We start from the raw sequence: 17,600 nt of genomic DNA on the forward strand, positions 1-17,600 counted from the left end.
CCACCCTTCCAGCACCTCAAATGTGTTCACCAACCTGAGAACTCTCCAAACTCTGTTGTTTAGTAGTTTTATGGAGCTTCTACTACATAGGCATGATTGATGAAATGGTTGGCCATTGGTGATTAACTCAGTCTCCTCACTGGAGATTGGGGGGTGGGGCTAAGTGTTCCAACCCTCTAATCATGCCTTGGTCTTTCTGGCAACGAGCCCCTATGCCTGAAGCTATCTAGGGGCTCCCAGCCACCTCATCTCCTTAGCATACAGAAGATACTCTATCACTCTGTAGATGCCATGGTTTTAGGGGCTGCATGACAGGAACCAGGGGCAAATATCAAATACTTATTTTTTACTGTACCACAGGCTCCATTCTCAGTCCATGGAGTTGTGTTGAAGGGACTCCATGTCTGCCTCCAGGAGTGCCCACGTGGTAAGGTTTGGCCAGTCAGAGCATTTATCCACTTGGTCACAATGGCTGTCTCAGTGGTGAACTCATGAAATAAGACAAACCAATGAGACTCAGAATATAGAATGGAAAATCCATTGAGAAAGAAAAGAATTTTCTGTCCTGCTATGCCCTTCTGGGATTCTGAAAGAACAGAATGTTCCCCCTGGACCTGCTGGAGGTCATCTTGTACCCATATGGGGAGAGCCCACCTGAGAATGAAGGAAGGCAACCAAAAAGAGAGCAAGGCTGAGAGTGGGTCAGAGGAAGCCCAGCTCTGATGATATCATTTGACCTCTTAGATTCACTTGTGCCTGAGCTTAGACCATGCCCAGACCTTTCATAAGTGACCAAATAAAATTTCCTCAATAATGAGCTGGATTTCTGGTATCTGCAACTAAAATGGCCCCAATTAGTACATACCACCCCATGCCTACAGGGCCACCAGGCTGTTGTGGGGTCCGCCCCAACTGCTCTCTTCACTCATACCCCAAAATCCTCACTCCTTCTTCATTCTTAGAGTTGGGTCCCCTCAGTCAGGAGGCCTAATTTAAGAATCTTCTAAAATGAGCGGGACAGGTGACATTTGCCTTCAGGATGTCAAGACATCCAGAGGCCAGGCATAGAGTTTTTCTGCACTCCCACTTTCTCTATATCAGTGAGGGCTGCTTTCAGATACAAATAATGGGAAATCTTCCACACAGTGGTTTGAAAAAGAAGCACAAAAGAATACAGAAGGACCCAGGCTCCTTCACCCTCCCTTCTCCACCACCCTTAGTGTGTGGTTTCCATCCTCATGATCCCATGTGGGCAGAAGAAAGGGTAAGATGTGGCAGCAGCAGACCTTCCCTCCCAAGACACTAGCCAGAAATGCATCTTGGTTGGAATGTGCCCTGAGGGAGGGGATCTTTATTTGCTTATGTATTCCAAGTTCTTAGAACTGCTGCTCAGTCAAAATGAGCTCAATGAAGGAGTGAATAGATGAATGGATGGATGGATGCCGTACAGGAAAACTGAGTTTTTAACCTCCTATAGCCTCTACAGTGGAGTCAGGCAAGAGAGGAGGGGCTGGAATGGCCACTGAGTGATACCTCATAGCACCTGCCACCCATTCCCCAAGTTGGCATGCGGTCTCCTGGCTCTCCCCATGGCCCCTCATCCTCCACAGGTAGGATCTCTTTTCATACATCTGAGCAGGTCTGGATACCCCCACCCCAAACTTTCTTAGGAGATTCTCACCCACCAGGGGGCATATGCTTCACTGGGAGATGTGTTCTCCACGTTTTGGTAACGTCTCCTAGGGCAAAAATGATTGGCAGGAAGGATATCCAACTGTGACTGCAGCCTGGGTAACAAGCTGCTCCCCCCTGCCTTCAGTAACAACATTAAACCAAACTGGCACAATTTTTGAGTAAGGGCTAATAGGAATATTGCCTGCATTCATACCTGATGTGCTGCAATAATGTGAGATTTATCTTCAGCGAAGATGCACACAGTCAATAGACCAAATTTATGTCTATTTTTGCTCCAAGGGCTGGGGACGGAATCATTCAATGTATGGAGAGTATTAGTCCTGTGAAGGAGAATTTGACTGAGGGTCACTGGGAGCCACCGCCCCCCCAATTCTGCCAGCCCAATACTGCACAATCTCCTTACCCTTGGCTCCACAATCCCACTACTTCTAATAGGTTCCAATAGGTTCTTCAGTGGTCTCTTGATGGGTCATCAGAGATAGCTTTTTTATAATTGCAAAAGGAACACAACATTTTGAAAATAGAAAAAAAATGTAAAGTAAAAACAATTACCTTCTTGGCCTTATTCACACATGTGAACTTATTTTACAGAGTGATAACCAGAGATTTATTTTGTGTTCTGTGTCTACGCTCAACAGTACATCATAAGCATTCTTCACATTGCTACAACTTGTTCAATATATTAAGAGCTGCATAATCATCCTCAAATTTGTTGTACCATAATTTGCTTAACAAGTAAATGAGCTTATTTCCAACGTTTTGCCCATATAGCTAATGCTGCAATAAACATCTTTGCGCACATAGTTTTATTTTTCTTGTGTTGCACGTTGTTTTAAAAGCAGCATGAAGCCTGGTGTCAGCTCTGGACTGGCAGTTTGCTTTGCAGTAATCCCCAGGTGAGAGAAAAGCTGCTGGGACTCTAATATTAGTCTTGAAGCGGATCACAAATAAATGGAAGCAGCACGGCCTCCCAGCTGGATGACAGGTCTGAAGAGAAAGATTCGAAACCCCACTTCTACTTCTGGAAGAAACCAGCGGCATTCACCTGGCAGGAAGTAGGATCAAGCAGCCTGTGTGGTTTTCCTGCAGCAGACAGAGCTGCCCTTGTCTCCTGTGCCACTGGGCTATGTCAGCTCTGGGGGCTATTTCTCCTCCACTGATGTTCCCTTGGCAGGCTGACAGTCAAGGTGCCCTGAGTTACTAGGATCAAGGTGTAGGCACCTGACTCAAACTAGACCAGTCAGATGCTTTCTTCCTGAAGGGATGCAACGCTGACTTAGCCCAACAGCTGTGCCCTGATGAAGCCACCCCTCTGTTCCCACTGCTCAGACTCCCAGAGTCGGCTCGGTGTTGTCCTTTCTGAGACTGGCCCTGCTACCTTGCCTTCACCAGACAGCTTTCCAAAAGAGTCTCTTTCTGTACACATCTCTCCAGCCTGTGAACAGAGGGTCCTTCCAGATACAGCCAGGACCCCTGGCAAGGGGCCCTAGGGATCCCAGGGGCCACCACCCCAGGTCAGCCTGAGGACCAGCAGTCAGACATGAGGGCTGGTCTGCCCAGGCTAGCTCAGCCCAGCTGGCATCTCCTCTCTCAGTCATTCGTCACTCTGACCAAATAAATCTTGACAAAGGACGAGGTGATGCCTTCAATCCTGCTAAAAGGTTCCCACCCCAGCAGCCTGTGCCCACTCAGCATCGGCCCCAGGCCCCACCCGAATTCCTGGAGGAGCCTCTGGCTTCCTGGCCTGGGCCAAGTACCAGGAAATCCAGGCATCTTCTGAATCCTGAGCCTGGCACCAACCTGCAGGACTGAAATGAGTGAGGGTCCTAGAGCTGGCCAAGACTGGTCTCCACCCCAGGGACACCACCTCATTAGCTGGGACAAGTTCACTGGGCAAAAATCTCACTTCTCTGAGCTTCAGTCTCCTCATCTGAAGAATGGGCATACAATCCCTATGTTTCAGAGTCCTCAGGAGAATTAAATTCTGGACTCAGGACCTTTACACGTTCCAGATCTGAGCCGTCTTGTCTCTCATCACTCCTCCGTCTACAGGGATTTTCATAGCATCACCCAATCCAACGCCAGGCCCACTCTCATGGAGGTGGCCTATGAGCCCTGGGCTCAGAGGACCGCCAGTGTGGCAGGTCCTCACTCCCCACATCCCGCCATTACTTCCCTGACGCCACCCCACCAGGAAAGGCTGCCACTTCCTTCATCGAGTGGCCCTTTTGGAGGTGAGAAGACCCTGGGTCACTTCCATTTTTTGAGGTTCTTGGTATATTAAAAATGAGGAAATTTACAGTAACTGTGGTATAACTTAAGTGTCCACACAAAAAAGTATGAAACAATAGTATTCATATTATTGACAAGACAATGGCAGAAAAGGCAGTATATTTTCTGGTGAACTCTAAGCAGTATATCTGGGGTAGGACAGAAGCTCAAATTTGCAGGACGGCCATCTACTTCTTATGATCTGCTGGAGCTGGGCCTGTGACCTCAAAGTCTGAATTTCTAGAAAAAGTCATAACCAAACCCAATGCAGAAACTTCATTTGATCCCATTCAAAGAAAACATGGGGGCCAGGGGGGATTTTTAGACGTTTAGGAACCTTTGAATAGGGTAAGATATGGATTATTTTACAGAATTGCTATTCATTGTTTTGGTCATGGTAATATAGAAGAACAGCCCAAAGGGTCATAAAATGGTTCAGGAAAACAATTTAAAAATAAAAGCGATAGGTAAAGCAACCAAATGTTAACACTGGCTGAACCCAAGTGATGAGGTACAGGGCTTCACTGTGCCATCCTCCAACTTTTTCTTATACTTGAAGTTTTTAGTTAGGAAAGATTAAGAGTTTTGGATTACCAGTACAAATGTATTTTACATTTTTCTAAATAAAATGCTGTTACCTTGTGCCCCTGCTTGCAGTGGGGCTCCCGGTGCCTGCGTGTACAGGACACTGACCAGCCTGAGGGTCTATCCGTTCAGGACAGTCTGTTCTGGGTAATGGCTGTGGGAGGGCAGTACTGCAGTCCTCACTCAGGCAGCCACTCAAACCCTCACAAGTCCCTGTGCCTCCAGTAGCAAGTCAGAGGGAAATGGGGTGACTGCAGCAGCTATAGCTTCCAGGCACCCATCATCTGATTTGTAGCTCTCAGGACTATAGAGGGAGAGGTCATTAGTATCACTTCACAGAGGGAAATTGACCTCAGAGGGAACATGAGCTTGCAGAGGTCACACAGTTGACATGTAGCCAAGCAGGGATTTGAACCAGTGGCATTCTGGTACACCACTCACAACAGTCGAAAGGTTGAAGCAATCCAAGTGTCCATTGACAGCCTGATAAACAAAGTATGGTATATACATACAAGGGAATATTATTCATCCTTAAAAAGGAAAGATTCAGACACATGCTACAACATGACTGAGCCTGAAGGACATTATGCTAAGTGAAATAAGCTAGTGACAGAAGGACATATACTGTATGATTCCACTTATATGAGTGGAATAGTGAAATTGGTAGAAACAGAAAATAGAATGGTGGTCCCAGGGGCTGGGGGGAGGGAAAAGTTATTGTTTAGTGGGTACAGAGCTATCAGTTTTACAAGATGAGAAGAGACTGGAGGCGGATGGTGATGACAGTTGCATAATAATGTCAGTGTATTTGAGGGCTTCCCTGGTGGCGCAGTGGTTGAGAGTCCGCCTGCCGATGCAGGGGGCACGGGTTCGTGCCCCGGTCTGGGAAAATCCCACATGCCGCGGAGCGGCTGGGCCCGTGAGCCATGGCCACTGAGCCTGCGCGTCCGGAGCCTGTGCTCCGCAACGGGAGAGGCCCCAACAGTGAGAGGCCCGCGTACCACAAAAAAACAAATAATAATAATAATGTCAGTGTATTTGATATCACTGAACTGTGCACTTAAAATGGTTATGACGATAAATTTTATGTTAGGTGTATTTTACCACAATTTTTTTTAAAGGTAGCTTTGTATCACTACTTATAAATGAAAAATCTCTTGACCTAATGGAAAGGTCTCCATAAAATGAAAGACTATTACACTCCAAACGCAGGTTGTTGTTAACATTGCTCTAGATGCTGGTGCCTGCTGAAGCTGTGTACGAAGACCTCATCCCACTTTGTTTGAAGGGGGATCGTGTTAAAAGCACTTTAGATCCAACTTCCTCCTTGACAAATTCAGAAGAGCCAAAAGAGAGCTTGAAAGGACCTGCTTTCTCCCCAACTGACTTAACAGGGTGGCGTCTGTGGGTCTCTGTAATTGTTTCTCATGCCAGGGGGCAGGAGCACCCCACACTCTGAAACACCCTTGTAAGGACAAGGTACTAGGGGGCATGAGCTTTTCAAGCAGGGGCAGGCCACAGCATGTTAAGTAATAGGAGCAGAGTAAGCAGACCCCACCACAAAGAGCCCTACCATGTAGGCCCGAAGAGGCCCAGGACTGTTTGGAAAGGGAATTCCTAGGTCTCAGGTGCCTGAGCAGAGGTACCTTGGTTCCAAGGACTCCTTGCCCTGTGAGAGGGGTCCAGCTGTGAGAGGGCCAGAGCAGAGCCCTCTTTCAGTACAGGGCCTAGGATGGTGGCCTGGTTACTTCCTGTATGCAAGTAAATAAAACGCAGTCTCAGGACAGGACATGGACTAGACAAACAAAGGTAGTGGGGATGGAAGGGAAGGAATTGGAGGGAGAAATTGTTAAGAATGTCCATAAGAAGGCACCAGTGGACATCTGATGTGTTGGCCTGCACTACATCCATACCCTTTCCCTGGAAACTGCGCCTCAGCTTTCCTTCAGGATGCTGCCTCTCTCTGGGATTCTCAGTACAGTTGGTTGAGCAAGGATGACTTCCACCCCCTTTCCACTATAGGAGGCAGGAGATCCAGGCCTGGCTAGTCAGAAGATGCCATCCTTCCTCCCCGCTTCATGGCAATGATGAGTACGCTGCCCAATATCATATAAGCTCCTGAATTCAGCTACACCCAAATCTAGACTCACCCTTCCCTTTCATTTATGCTTTAGAAGGGTGCACAGCTTAACTGATACAGTGTGTGTGTGTGTGTGTGTGTGTGTGTGTGTGTATAGGGTAGTGTGTGTGCTGGGGGGTCTGGGGTGGGGGGAAATTCTCACCACAGTCTCCGCCTTGTCCAAGGGCCTCTGGAGGTTTCATCTAGTCTGTAAGGGGTCCTTCCTAATAACTCAGATGTCCTTAAAGATCCGGGCCTAGTGAGCCCTTGTACTCTTATTTGCACAGAAGCATCCTCCCTCCTGTGATGCCAATTATATGACTTGGAGTTGACCAGTTGAAATGTGAAATCCCATTGACATTTAATCTTTAATTTTAAAGTTTTAGCTCTTTTTCTTTTGTAACCTCATCTCAAACTCTTCCAGAGGCCCTTGGAAAGCCCCCAGGCTCCAGATCCTAGGCGCATCACGCCTGACGTACAAACACGGCCGGGCGCGGGTTAAGAAAGCGCCGGGGCCTCCTAGGGCCCTCGTGCAGGCGGGCGGGAGCGGACAGGCCCTCGCACGCATGCGCGTGGAGGCGGGGCTGAGCCCCAAGCCTGCGCCGTGCCACCCGGCTGACAGTGGGCGGGGCGGTGGCGAGCGCGCGCCTGAGGCAGCAGCTCGGCGACCGGGATTTTGTGCTCCAGAGACCCTTCTTCGGGCGCATCTCCCACCCCTGTCGTGTCCTTGCGAGGCGCCCCCACTCGGCGGGACCGGCCCCGGGGAATGGAGAGGGCCCGCCCCCATGGCCCTGGAGGGACCCGGAGGAGACTATCGCGCGCGGGCTGACCCGTCGTCCTCGCCGAAGGGGCCCATGGGCGCGTCCCCGCGGGCCAGCAGCGGACGTGAGGGCGGCGAGCAGCAGGGCCGCGGCACCGAGGAGGGCCGTGCTCGTGCCCGGCCCTGCACCGGCCGCGCGCGTGCGCTCCCGCAGCCGCGCCGGCCGCGCCCGCGCCGCCTCTCGGCGCCGGCCCGGGAGCCCGGTCCGAGAGCAGCGGCGGCGGCAGCCGGAGGGACGATGAGCGGTGCGGCGCGGGCGGGCCCGGCCCGGCTCGCCGCGCTCGCGCTGCTGACCTGCAGCCTGTGGCCGGCGCGGGCAGACAACGCGAGCCAGGAGTACTACACGGCGCTCATCAACGTGACGGTGCAGGAGCCCGGCCGCGGCGCCCCGCTCACATTCCGCATCGACCGCGGGCGCTACGGGCTCGACTCGCCCAAGGCCGAGGTCCGCGGTCAGGTGCTGGCGCCGCTGCCCATCCACGGAGGTGAGTGCCTGGCAGCGGAGAGAAAAGCCGTGGCGAAGCGGCGGGCGATGGTCCCCGGTCCCTGGCCCCGCGGGAGCCGCAGCCTGGGCGCGGGGGCGGCGGCGCGGCGCCCCCACCCCGGCCCGGATTGTCGCGCAGCTCGGCGGGCGGCCCCAGGGTCGAGGTTCCCGTCGTGTGCACCCCCGTCTGCTCACTGCTGGGATGAGGCTTCAGACGCGTTGTTGGGTTCTTCTTTTGAGAAAGACTTAGAACGTTCCTTTTGGTTTAGTTAGCTTGTTTACAGGAAGGCATTGAACTGCGAGTTTGCAGGGACAGCTCAGACAAAGGAGGTGGTGGAAGAGCGCAAAACTAGTTCATGATGGATGAGGTCTTAACCTGTATTTTGGAATCCGCAGGTTCGGTCCCGAAATCACAGACTTAGCGCTGCATTGAATCTCAAAGGATGACGCCCTTTTCTAATAATGTAGAAGCGTGCCGTTTTTCTTAAGTGGCAAGTGAGAGGAGGGTGGAGGAGAAAAATGGGCATCTTCCCTCTTGCTTTTGGCTGTTATTCTGCCCCACCAGCTTTACTGTAATTTGACGCCTGAAAATCACACGTTATGAAGAATCCAATACCAATTGGAACCTGTAGCCAAGTCTTCAGGTCACGGGAGTCTACCAAAGGGGAAATAGGTAAAATTTTCGAGAGCTGTCTCTGAAGCGTTTGGCTTAACCTTACGTCTTCCTATTATCATAGGCTCTGTTTAATTATTTGGTATAAAGCATATATTTGTATAAATTTCTGGCCATGTTTTAAAGGAAACTTTTCCCACACTGTGGAGTATGATTTTGTTTTTTGGCCCACAGCAAACTTTTTGGAAAAATGCCTACTATTCTTCTCAACCTCCACCCACTCTCACCCTGAGAATGCTGAGAGGGGACTTTTTTTAAGCTGCTGTTCATGTTAACATGACCTAAACTAGGCAACCTAAATAAGGTAATGGTGTTTGGTTTTATACTCTAAAATATTAAAACATCATGCGCCTTCTGAGATCTGTATTCGAATGCTAATGTGCTAAGCTGTTTTCTTCTTTGAGACAATCTAGCTGAGGAAGAAGAATCAGGTAAGGCTTTGACTGTAGCCTGTCCCCAGTTTACACCTGCCTTTTAAAAGTTCATTTTTACACCAGTAATCAAGTGTTAGGGTACACTTCTCATCTCCACTTTGTTAAAAAAGGCAGTTAGGGTCCCACCTTGCCCACAGAAACAACTTTGGCCTTTGGTTCATTCAGTAAATATTTGCTTGCTTGTTCTGTGCCAGTCACTGTGGTTGGGACACATAATGTTGCCAAACTATGGCACTGACAATGGTAGTCTATTTTCTGGTGCTGAGATCTGTGAGGGTCACGTGGAAGGGGAGGAAGAGGAAGAGAGAGAGGCAAACTGTTCTAGAGCAAGAGCTGGCCCTGTGCAGTATTTTGAAATCTGTGGTTTGCTTTGGGGCTTGATTCCCCCAGGCACCCCAAATACATGATCCTCATTTTAGATACTTACCTCATAAGTGATCCATGTTCTGAAACTACTTGTTGCTTGCCTGTCACCCCAAACAAAAGCTCCATCTTTAAGAAAACTTGTTTTAGGTGTTTGGATAGAAAGGTATTGGGCACTGATGTGTGGGTAAAGGTTAGTCCTATTCCCCTGTCAACGAGGTGGTAGCATTAAAGGATTAAAGGTTCTGAGTCGTGCTGTACATAAACTGTGTGACACTGGGAAAGTACTTTGTGACTCTAAGAAAGTAATTCGGCCTTTTAGTCTCAGTTTCATCTGCAAAGTGGAATGGTGAAATGTTTACACCATAAGGTTATTGAGAAGTTTAAATGATTCCTGCATTCTTACAAGAGGAGATTTGTTAACCTAAATGAACCTCTAAATTGGTGGAGTTTAAACACGGCATCAATGTGAATACATTGGAGCAGTGTGTGGAAACTGAGTCTGCAGTCAGTTTCCCTGAGTGTCTGTCTTCTCTTCCTGTCCTCTGTTCTCTAGAGGCTCAATTTGTATCTGCACAGCATGAGATTGCTCCATGTTTTCTCATGGTGTTGGTGGGATCCTGCAGGTTTGGGTCTGGCTTTGTACTAAGAGGTCTGCGCACATAGGTTCTTTCAATCCAGCAAACACTAATTGAAAACCTACTGGTACCAGCCACCATCCAAGGCACTGGGGCAGAGGGAGGGGCCACAGCAGTGAACAAAACAAATCTCTCTCCTCTTCCTGAATCTCACAGTCTAGTGGCGGTTTTTATGTCAGTTTACCTGTAAATTGTTTCTAAACCGATGGATTAACATGAAATCTAAGACATTTTTGTGCTTTTGCAGCAGGAATTTAGGATGTATTTTATTTTTGTTTCTTGGTTTTTTGGCTGCACCATGCACTCGCAGGATCTTTAGTTCCCTGACTAGGGATTTGCAGAGTCCCAACCACTGGATGGCCAGGGAAGTCCCAGGAATGTATTTTAAAAACAAGAATTGTGGTAGAAATCTCTTAAAACTTTTCCTGTTTAAGAAAATGGCTTATGTCAATTATACCTCAAATAAAAAAAGAAAGAAAACGGTTTAAAATTTGAGTAATATTTGGGTATTTCACATTATGATATTCTTGATTTAGTGAGTCTCAAATTTTTGTATTTTTAGAAAAAATTATGCATTCCTTCTGACTCTTAAGCTCTTATAATTTGATTCTTAACATGTTTATTGAAGATTTACTGTGTGTTGACACTGAACAAAGTGATGTTCAAATTACAAAAAACAGTTATGAGACAGAATTCCTGGCAAAAAAAACAGCTGTGGTCAGTAGATGGGAAATTAATGAAAATTCATTTTGAGGACAAATGTTTGGTAGAAATGAACATAAAGACAAAATAACTTTACAGTTTTCCTAGAGCTTAACATGATGACTCATTTTAAATCTATTACTTGGTTTGTGAAAATAAAAACCTTTCTTGTTATTTTGCATTGTTTCTGTTGATTAGGCATGTATGAATTACTGATCAAGATTTATTTGTCCTATATCTTTAAAGGGTAGATTGGCTATTTTTTCCTTAGATGCTTTAGTATTTTAAAAGTACATTTTGGAAACTTTAAACTTTATAAAATATTTCATAAACAAGTGTTGTACTTTGAAAATATATTCTTTATCATTAAATAGATGTAAATGGAGATTCATTTGTTTGGTGACAGCAAATTTCATATTTTAACTGATAAAGAATTCATTTTTAGAAAAGGACTTTTGAAAGAACACACCTAATATTTATGTACAGATCGTGGTTGTTCATGGTTGCTTTCTTACTACTTACTCAAAGGGTGAGCTTAGATCTAGAAACAAATGTAAACTAGCTAGCATTTACTGTGCAGTGGACATTGTAAATGTGCTTTATGTGTGTGCACACTAACTTTTTGTTTGACCCTAGCGTGGGGGTTGGGAGAGGAGAAGGCCCTGTTGTTGATGATGTCATTTTGTATGCAGATGTGCTGGTGGGAAGAATTTGGTAATGGCCACTTAGCCTAGAAATGTTCAGGATTGGATGTTACAGCCTTGGAGAGCAATTTTACCAAATAATAAACTTTTTTTGGCCATCTTGCTGACTGTAGGGTTACAATAACATTTTTTAAAAAATCTTAGATTCTTATGTTTTATGTGATTCTGTTGGAAGAATCCATTAAGCCTGAATTTGGTTTTTAAAATTCTGAGAGTAAAGACGATTAATGTGGAAACAAGATCTTGGATGAAAAGGGCCATGTGATGTTCAGTTTCATAATGGCAAAGGCAGGGGCTACTGGGTATAGTTAGAGATTTCAAAATATTCAGAGAAAAAGTAAGTGTGATCCTAGAAGGAGAGATCCTGAAAGGAAGGAAAATTCAGGAGCTGGAGGCTCTAAAAACCAGATTTTGATATAAATTAGATGACCAAGCAATATATGATAAATTATATTTGTGTTGAAATTTAATAATTTAGAATTTAACAATTTAGAAAATGTTTTTACATACTGTATTTTTCCTTTGCTTTTGGATGATTCATTAGCATATAAATATTTGAATATATATATTTAAACATTTGACCTCCCCACCAAATATCCATTCTGCTGTCATCCCATTTCTCTGTTTCTCTTTATGGCAAAGTGTTGTCTATACTTGTTGCCTTCAATTTTTCCTCCTGTTATTCTTCACATTGTGAAGTTCTTTGATTGTTGTGCCAGTGATTTTGATAAAGACATGACATATTTAACTGAAATATTGGACTACAGGATCCTTAGGATCTCAGTATATGGAATGGTGGGCTGAAACTAAGAAAAAAGTTAATAGGAATGAATATGTAGTCTTGATTTGGGTAAAAAAAAATAGCTGCAGGGAAGGGAGTTGAGAGGAGATAAGGCTTAGAGCTGCATGTCACAGGGCAAAGCCTGCTCACTGACGAGCTCATTCTAATTTTGCATGCGTTTGAGCATCTGGATCCTGGGTAGCACTGGTCGCACTTCGTTATAGGCCAAGCACACCTTTAGTTCATGTTCAATTCTGACTATGAGTTTTAAGAGATGAACAAACTACAGAGCATTGTTTTGATATTACAAAAGGGAAATCCTTCATTTGAAGGAACGTTCGATTAGATGGCTTCCAAGATTCTCTCCATCTTGAACAAAGTGTGACTGTAAAGTAATAAGACAAATCTTGTTAAACCTGCTGGAATAAAACCATTAAGGATACTGTTTTTTTCACACCAGTCACATGGGTGTGTATGTGTGCATATATATACATACATACTGTACAACAATGAAAACAAATTTAAACATTTAGAATTTGTTTTGTGAGATTATCTTTTTGATTGAACAATTTGAAAAATACATGCAATATACCAAATCTTTGTCTTTTCTGGATAGATTTTAATTTTGACAATTGAAAATTATTTTTGATGCAGTTTTTTAATGTGCTTGTGAACTCTTTCTTTAGATAATTCTCAAAGAAGTCTGGTAGTGTTTTGGACCATGTCCACATCACTGGGATGCATGGATAGTCCTCACAGCTGGTTCTTTTAAGTATAGCAACCTTGACTTATTTACAAAATGAAATTAAGTTGTCAGGATCATCAACATTTGTTTGTCTTATCATCTTAGAGTATTTTATGCACTAGGCATTCATTTTTTTCCGTAAATCATAGTAAGTGTAGATTTCTTTACTGCTGGAAGCAATTTTGAGTGAAATAAAGGGAACCCTTCAAATGTCAAATGAAGTAAATTAAAAAGTCCTTGATAAGCACCTACTCTGTGCTTGTGTTATACAGGTTCTGTGGTGTGTGCAAAAGACGTAGTATGTAATTCTACCTGAGAGAACTTGGTTTTCTTGTTGAGATCAGTCTTGTCTGGATGGCATAAACGGGACATGCCATTGTAGAAGGTGGTGCAAGCTGTCTGCAAACTCCAGCCAGGGGGCCAGCCACCTGTTATTGTAAACAGAGCTTATTGGAACACAGCCATGCCCATTCACTCACATGTCTGTGGTTACTTTCAAGGTACACTGGCAGAGTTGAGCAGTTATTACAGGAGCCTGTATGGCTTCCAAGCCTAAACTACTTATTCTCTGGCCCTTTAAGAAAACTTTTGACAACCCACAATCCCTGTTCTAAAGGTTCATTTATACCTTAGTTTTTCCCATTAAAACTATGTTATGGATTTATGGGTGAGAATTTGATTACTCAGTTGTCCCAAACTGTGAGCTCTTGGAAATTAGGGACAGTGTCTTCTTTGTTTCAGCCAAACACCTAGGACTGTGCCTGGCACTAGCAAGCCACTGTAATATGTGATTGCATTTAATCCTGTGGTGCTTGGTCTGGTAGTGAAACTGATAGCAGGCATTGCTGGAAGCTGTATGGTGGGATGGGGGATGGTGGGGTGTTGATGGACAGAATATACTGTAGGGTCTCTGTTATTATGCTAGATCGTAAATGGTACAAAGATCAGAGAAATGAAAAATTATTTGGACTTGTAGTCTAGAGAAGTTCCATTGAAAATGTGGAAGTTGAAGTCAAACTTGATTAGTTCTGCTTCCAGCCATAATGGAGTAACAGACACCAGGTTTATCTTGCCACCTCAAGTGACTGGAAAACCTGACAAAGGTTTAGAAATAGGTCAAAAAACAGCACAAGACAGTGATCCCTGAGAGAAAGGAAATAAACAACAGAGCTCTGTGACCGCCTCAGTTTACCTCCTGGAGAGTTTCCAAGCTGCAGCACAGGGAGGGGGGTACCCAGAAAGAATCTGGTGGTCTCCCCGAGTTGATGAGACAGAGTTCAGAGCTCAGGGAGGCAAAGGCAGCTTGAATGTGTGAGGAGGTCAAGTATAGGAGAGGAGGGAGCTGCACAGAGAGCAAGCTCTGGAAAGCTGCAAGGGGTACCCTCAAGCCTTTGTTTGAGTACCGATCTGCACGTTTTATGGAGAACTGTTAAAACTTAGCAGGTGGAAGAATTGTTGGAGTTCGCACAAGGCTGGGAATAGTTCATATTCTCACTAATCAGAGTAGAAAGACCTGATGCACAAGGCATGGAGTGAGGCCAAATTAGCCCTGGAGAAAGCCTGTTCTGGACCCACCTACCAAAGGTTAGAAGCAGACCTTAAAAGGATCAGATTTATTCGAAGTAACTAATCCTGAACAAACCCCAATAATATTTAAAGGAATACGGTAAAATCCAGCTCCCCAAAACATGAAATCCAAGACTAGCATCCAATCAAAAATTAGCAGACAAGCTAAGAAATAGAAAAACATGACCCATAACCAGACAGGAAACAGGCAGTAGAAACAGTCCCAGAAATGGGGCAAATGATGGAATTGCAGATAAGGATGTTAAAACAGCTATAACAAATATACTCAGTTTGTTCAGGGAGGTAAAAGAAAACTTGAACATAATAAGGAGAGAAATGGATCTAAAAAAGACCCACATCAAACTTCTAGCAGTAAACTCAAACCTGAAAAAGTATAGGATTTATATTGACAGAGGAAGGAGTATACTGAGAGGATGGTATTTCCTGCTTTGGTGTTCTCTCTTTATCCCAGGCAGTGATAGAGTTAATATATATTGGGTACCTACTGTGTACCAAGAATGGTGCCAAATACTGTACATGGATTATCATTTAATACTTGTAACAGCTCTCGGTGGTACTATATCCTCATTCTGTGGGTGGGAATTTAAGGCACTCCAGTCTCGCACTGAGTGTTTTTTTTTCTTTATAGCACTTAACATGGTTGGAAATTATATATCTATCTTGTTTGTTTCTGAAGGCAGAGATCCTGTCTCAGTGTCCACTCTTGCATACTCAGTGCTTAGTGTTGAGCCTGGAACATAGGAGGGTGGCACCGGTAATTAGTGTTGGACGAATTAAAGCGAGTGAGGTAATCCACCAGCTGAATCCTGTGGTGATTCAGTAGAGTTTGGACTTGAAGTAGGTCTGTCTGACTGCAGAGCTTATACTTTAACCACATCTTGTATCGCTTCCCAAGTGGGTTTAATAAATTATGATATATCTATTTAGTGGAATGTTACACAGCCATTAAAGGGGATCATTGTGAAAGCTGGCTATATCCTACAAAAGTAAATACATAGTGATTGAACTGTGACTGTGTTAAATATGCTTACAGTGGACAGGGACTCAAAAGTAATATGCAAAAATTAAAATGGTTGTGTTATGTTGATTGGATTGTGGGTGACATTTCTCATTTTCTTTTCTCTCTCATTTTTTTGAAATTATTTTTAATATAAAACCTTCTCCATAGGGGGAAAGTCATACTCTCTAAAGTGAACAAGTATGTGTCTAAGGTTGGTATTTATTTTAAGTTTATTCCCTAGCTTCAAGAAGAATTGAGTGAATTCCAAGCAGTGGTTAGAATGAGTAGAAAACTGGAAGATACTAGAAATAACTGAAGAGGGCATGTTTTTCACCAATAAGAAAAGAGGAACTCTCATGTTTTTCACCAATAAGAAAAGAGGAACTCTAAGACCAAGTATTCTTGTCTTAACAGGAATCAAGCTAAAATGTGTCATCGTTTTGAGCAGTTAGTGAATCCTAGAAAGGGACAGGACTTGGCTTTTGTATGATATTTTTATCATGATGATATTAATGCTTTTATTGGTTTTGTTGGCTTTCACTGTTTAAGATCAGTCTGTAGTTAAAGCATGAAGACTTAACTATGGGTAATCTCCACTTTTTGAAAGTTCGCTTTACACTTTGCTTTTATGAAAGACCTACATTAGTACCTTTTTTTTTTTTTTTTTTTTGTGGTATGCGGGCCTCTCACTGTTGTGGCCTCTCCCGTTGTGGAGCACAGGCTCCGGACGCGCAGGCTCAGCGGCCATGGCTCACGGGCCTAGCTGCTCTGCGGCATGTGGGATCTTCCCGGACCAGGGCACGAACCCGTGTCCCCTGCATCGGCAGGCGGACTCTCAACCATTGCGCCACCAGGGAAGCCCTAGTACCTATTTTTGATTTCCTCTTCAGAAATCTGAAGAGGATTTTCTCTTTTAATGGAAAAAAGGCAAGAAGCGAAAATAGCATTCAGCATTTGTTTTGTAGCCTGACAAGCCAGTGTAGAGGCAGCTGCACCCAGAGCAGTGAGAGCGGCCCTGCCAAGCTCCTGCCCTGGAACGACACTCAGCATCTTAACATTGAGCTGCTGTAGCTGTGAACCGTGTCTGTGAGCATCTGTGCTCTATCTTGATTTATTTTGTGGGTCCGTTAGCAAGATGTGTCCTGCAGTAATTGCTTCTTCTCTTTTTGCCATTTTGGCTTACAAAAGTTTTCACAGGAATGCTCGACTTTTGTGTAGCAGAGAAACCTGTATAATTGCAGACCAGAAAGGAAATGTTATCAACCTTAAGAGTATACAATTATAAATAGATGACAAAGCTGGAGAAATAGAAGAGAGAAAGGAGATATTAGGGACAGGTGAGGGCCAGTATCTTCATCTCATCTCACAGGTGAGGATTCAAGAGATAGTCTGTAATTGCAGAAACTAGAAAGGTTTAACTGCAGTGGAAAATAATGAAATAATAAAATCAGAAGAGGGGGAGGATGGAGAAGTGTTAAGTGAGCAAAATCCTAATTTGTGACATCGTAAATCCACAGACAGTGTCTAAAGTTGAGAAACCAGGAAATAATGGCTGTAAGCCTTTTTAGAACTAGTGGAAGGTGACCACCGGAAGAACTAAAAAAGAGCTAGTTAAAAATGGTTGCCTCTGGCGACTTGGGGTGATGGGGTGAATGGGACTGGTGCACTTTGCTGTATGCCATTGGGTGAATTTGTCTTTTTTAATCCATGTACACAGTATGATTCCCACTCTTTCCCCTGTGTGCACTGCAAATGAATTCTGCCCCCTATTTTTTTTTCTTTGAAGAAGCTCCCTGTTTTCCCAACATCTGAGCTCCTCTCCATTCATCTTCTCCATTCATCTTCTCCATGCTTTCTGTCACCCAAGCAGCTGAATGTTGCTGGAGAAAAATCTTAGAACCCAACTGACTGAGGTTTGAGATCATAAAACTTAAGCAAAAATAAATGGGCACTTAACAATATCCAGTAATCCAAAAATATTTTCTTGTAAAGAAATAAG

The 17,600-nt window shown here is 44.6% G+C and overlaps 1 protein-coding gene across 4 annotated transcripts in view; it reads left to right on the forward strand.

Moving 5' to 3' along the window:
* The first annotated feature begins 7,330 nt into the window (after positions 1-7,330).
* The window catches only part of RNF130 (ring finger protein 130), a 108,282-nt gene continuing 98,012 nt past the window's right edge, over positions 7,331-17,600 (forward strand). The window contains exon 1 of one of the 4 annotated variants that reach the window (XM_022563403.3): positions 7,331-7,975. In XM_022563403.3, the coding sequence (XP_022419111.1) occupies positions 7,456-7,975 (520 nt within the window). In that variant the 5' untranslated portion in view covers positions 7,331-7,455. The remainder of the gene's footprint in view (positions 7,976-17,600) is intronic. The other 3 variants (XM_089909815.1, XM_022563402.2, XM_022563401.2) reach the window with 3 other exon arrangements.

The sequence above is a fragment of the Delphinapterus leucas genome, chromosome 3 (genome assembly GCF_059928025.1).
Source record: "Delphinapterus leucas isolate spDelLeu-1000000601 "Yukka" chromosome 3, BTC_Dleu_Yukka2, whole genome shotgun sequence".
NCBI lineage: Eukaryota > Metazoa > Chordata > Mammalia > Artiodactyla > Monodontidae > Delphinapterus > Delphinapterus leucas.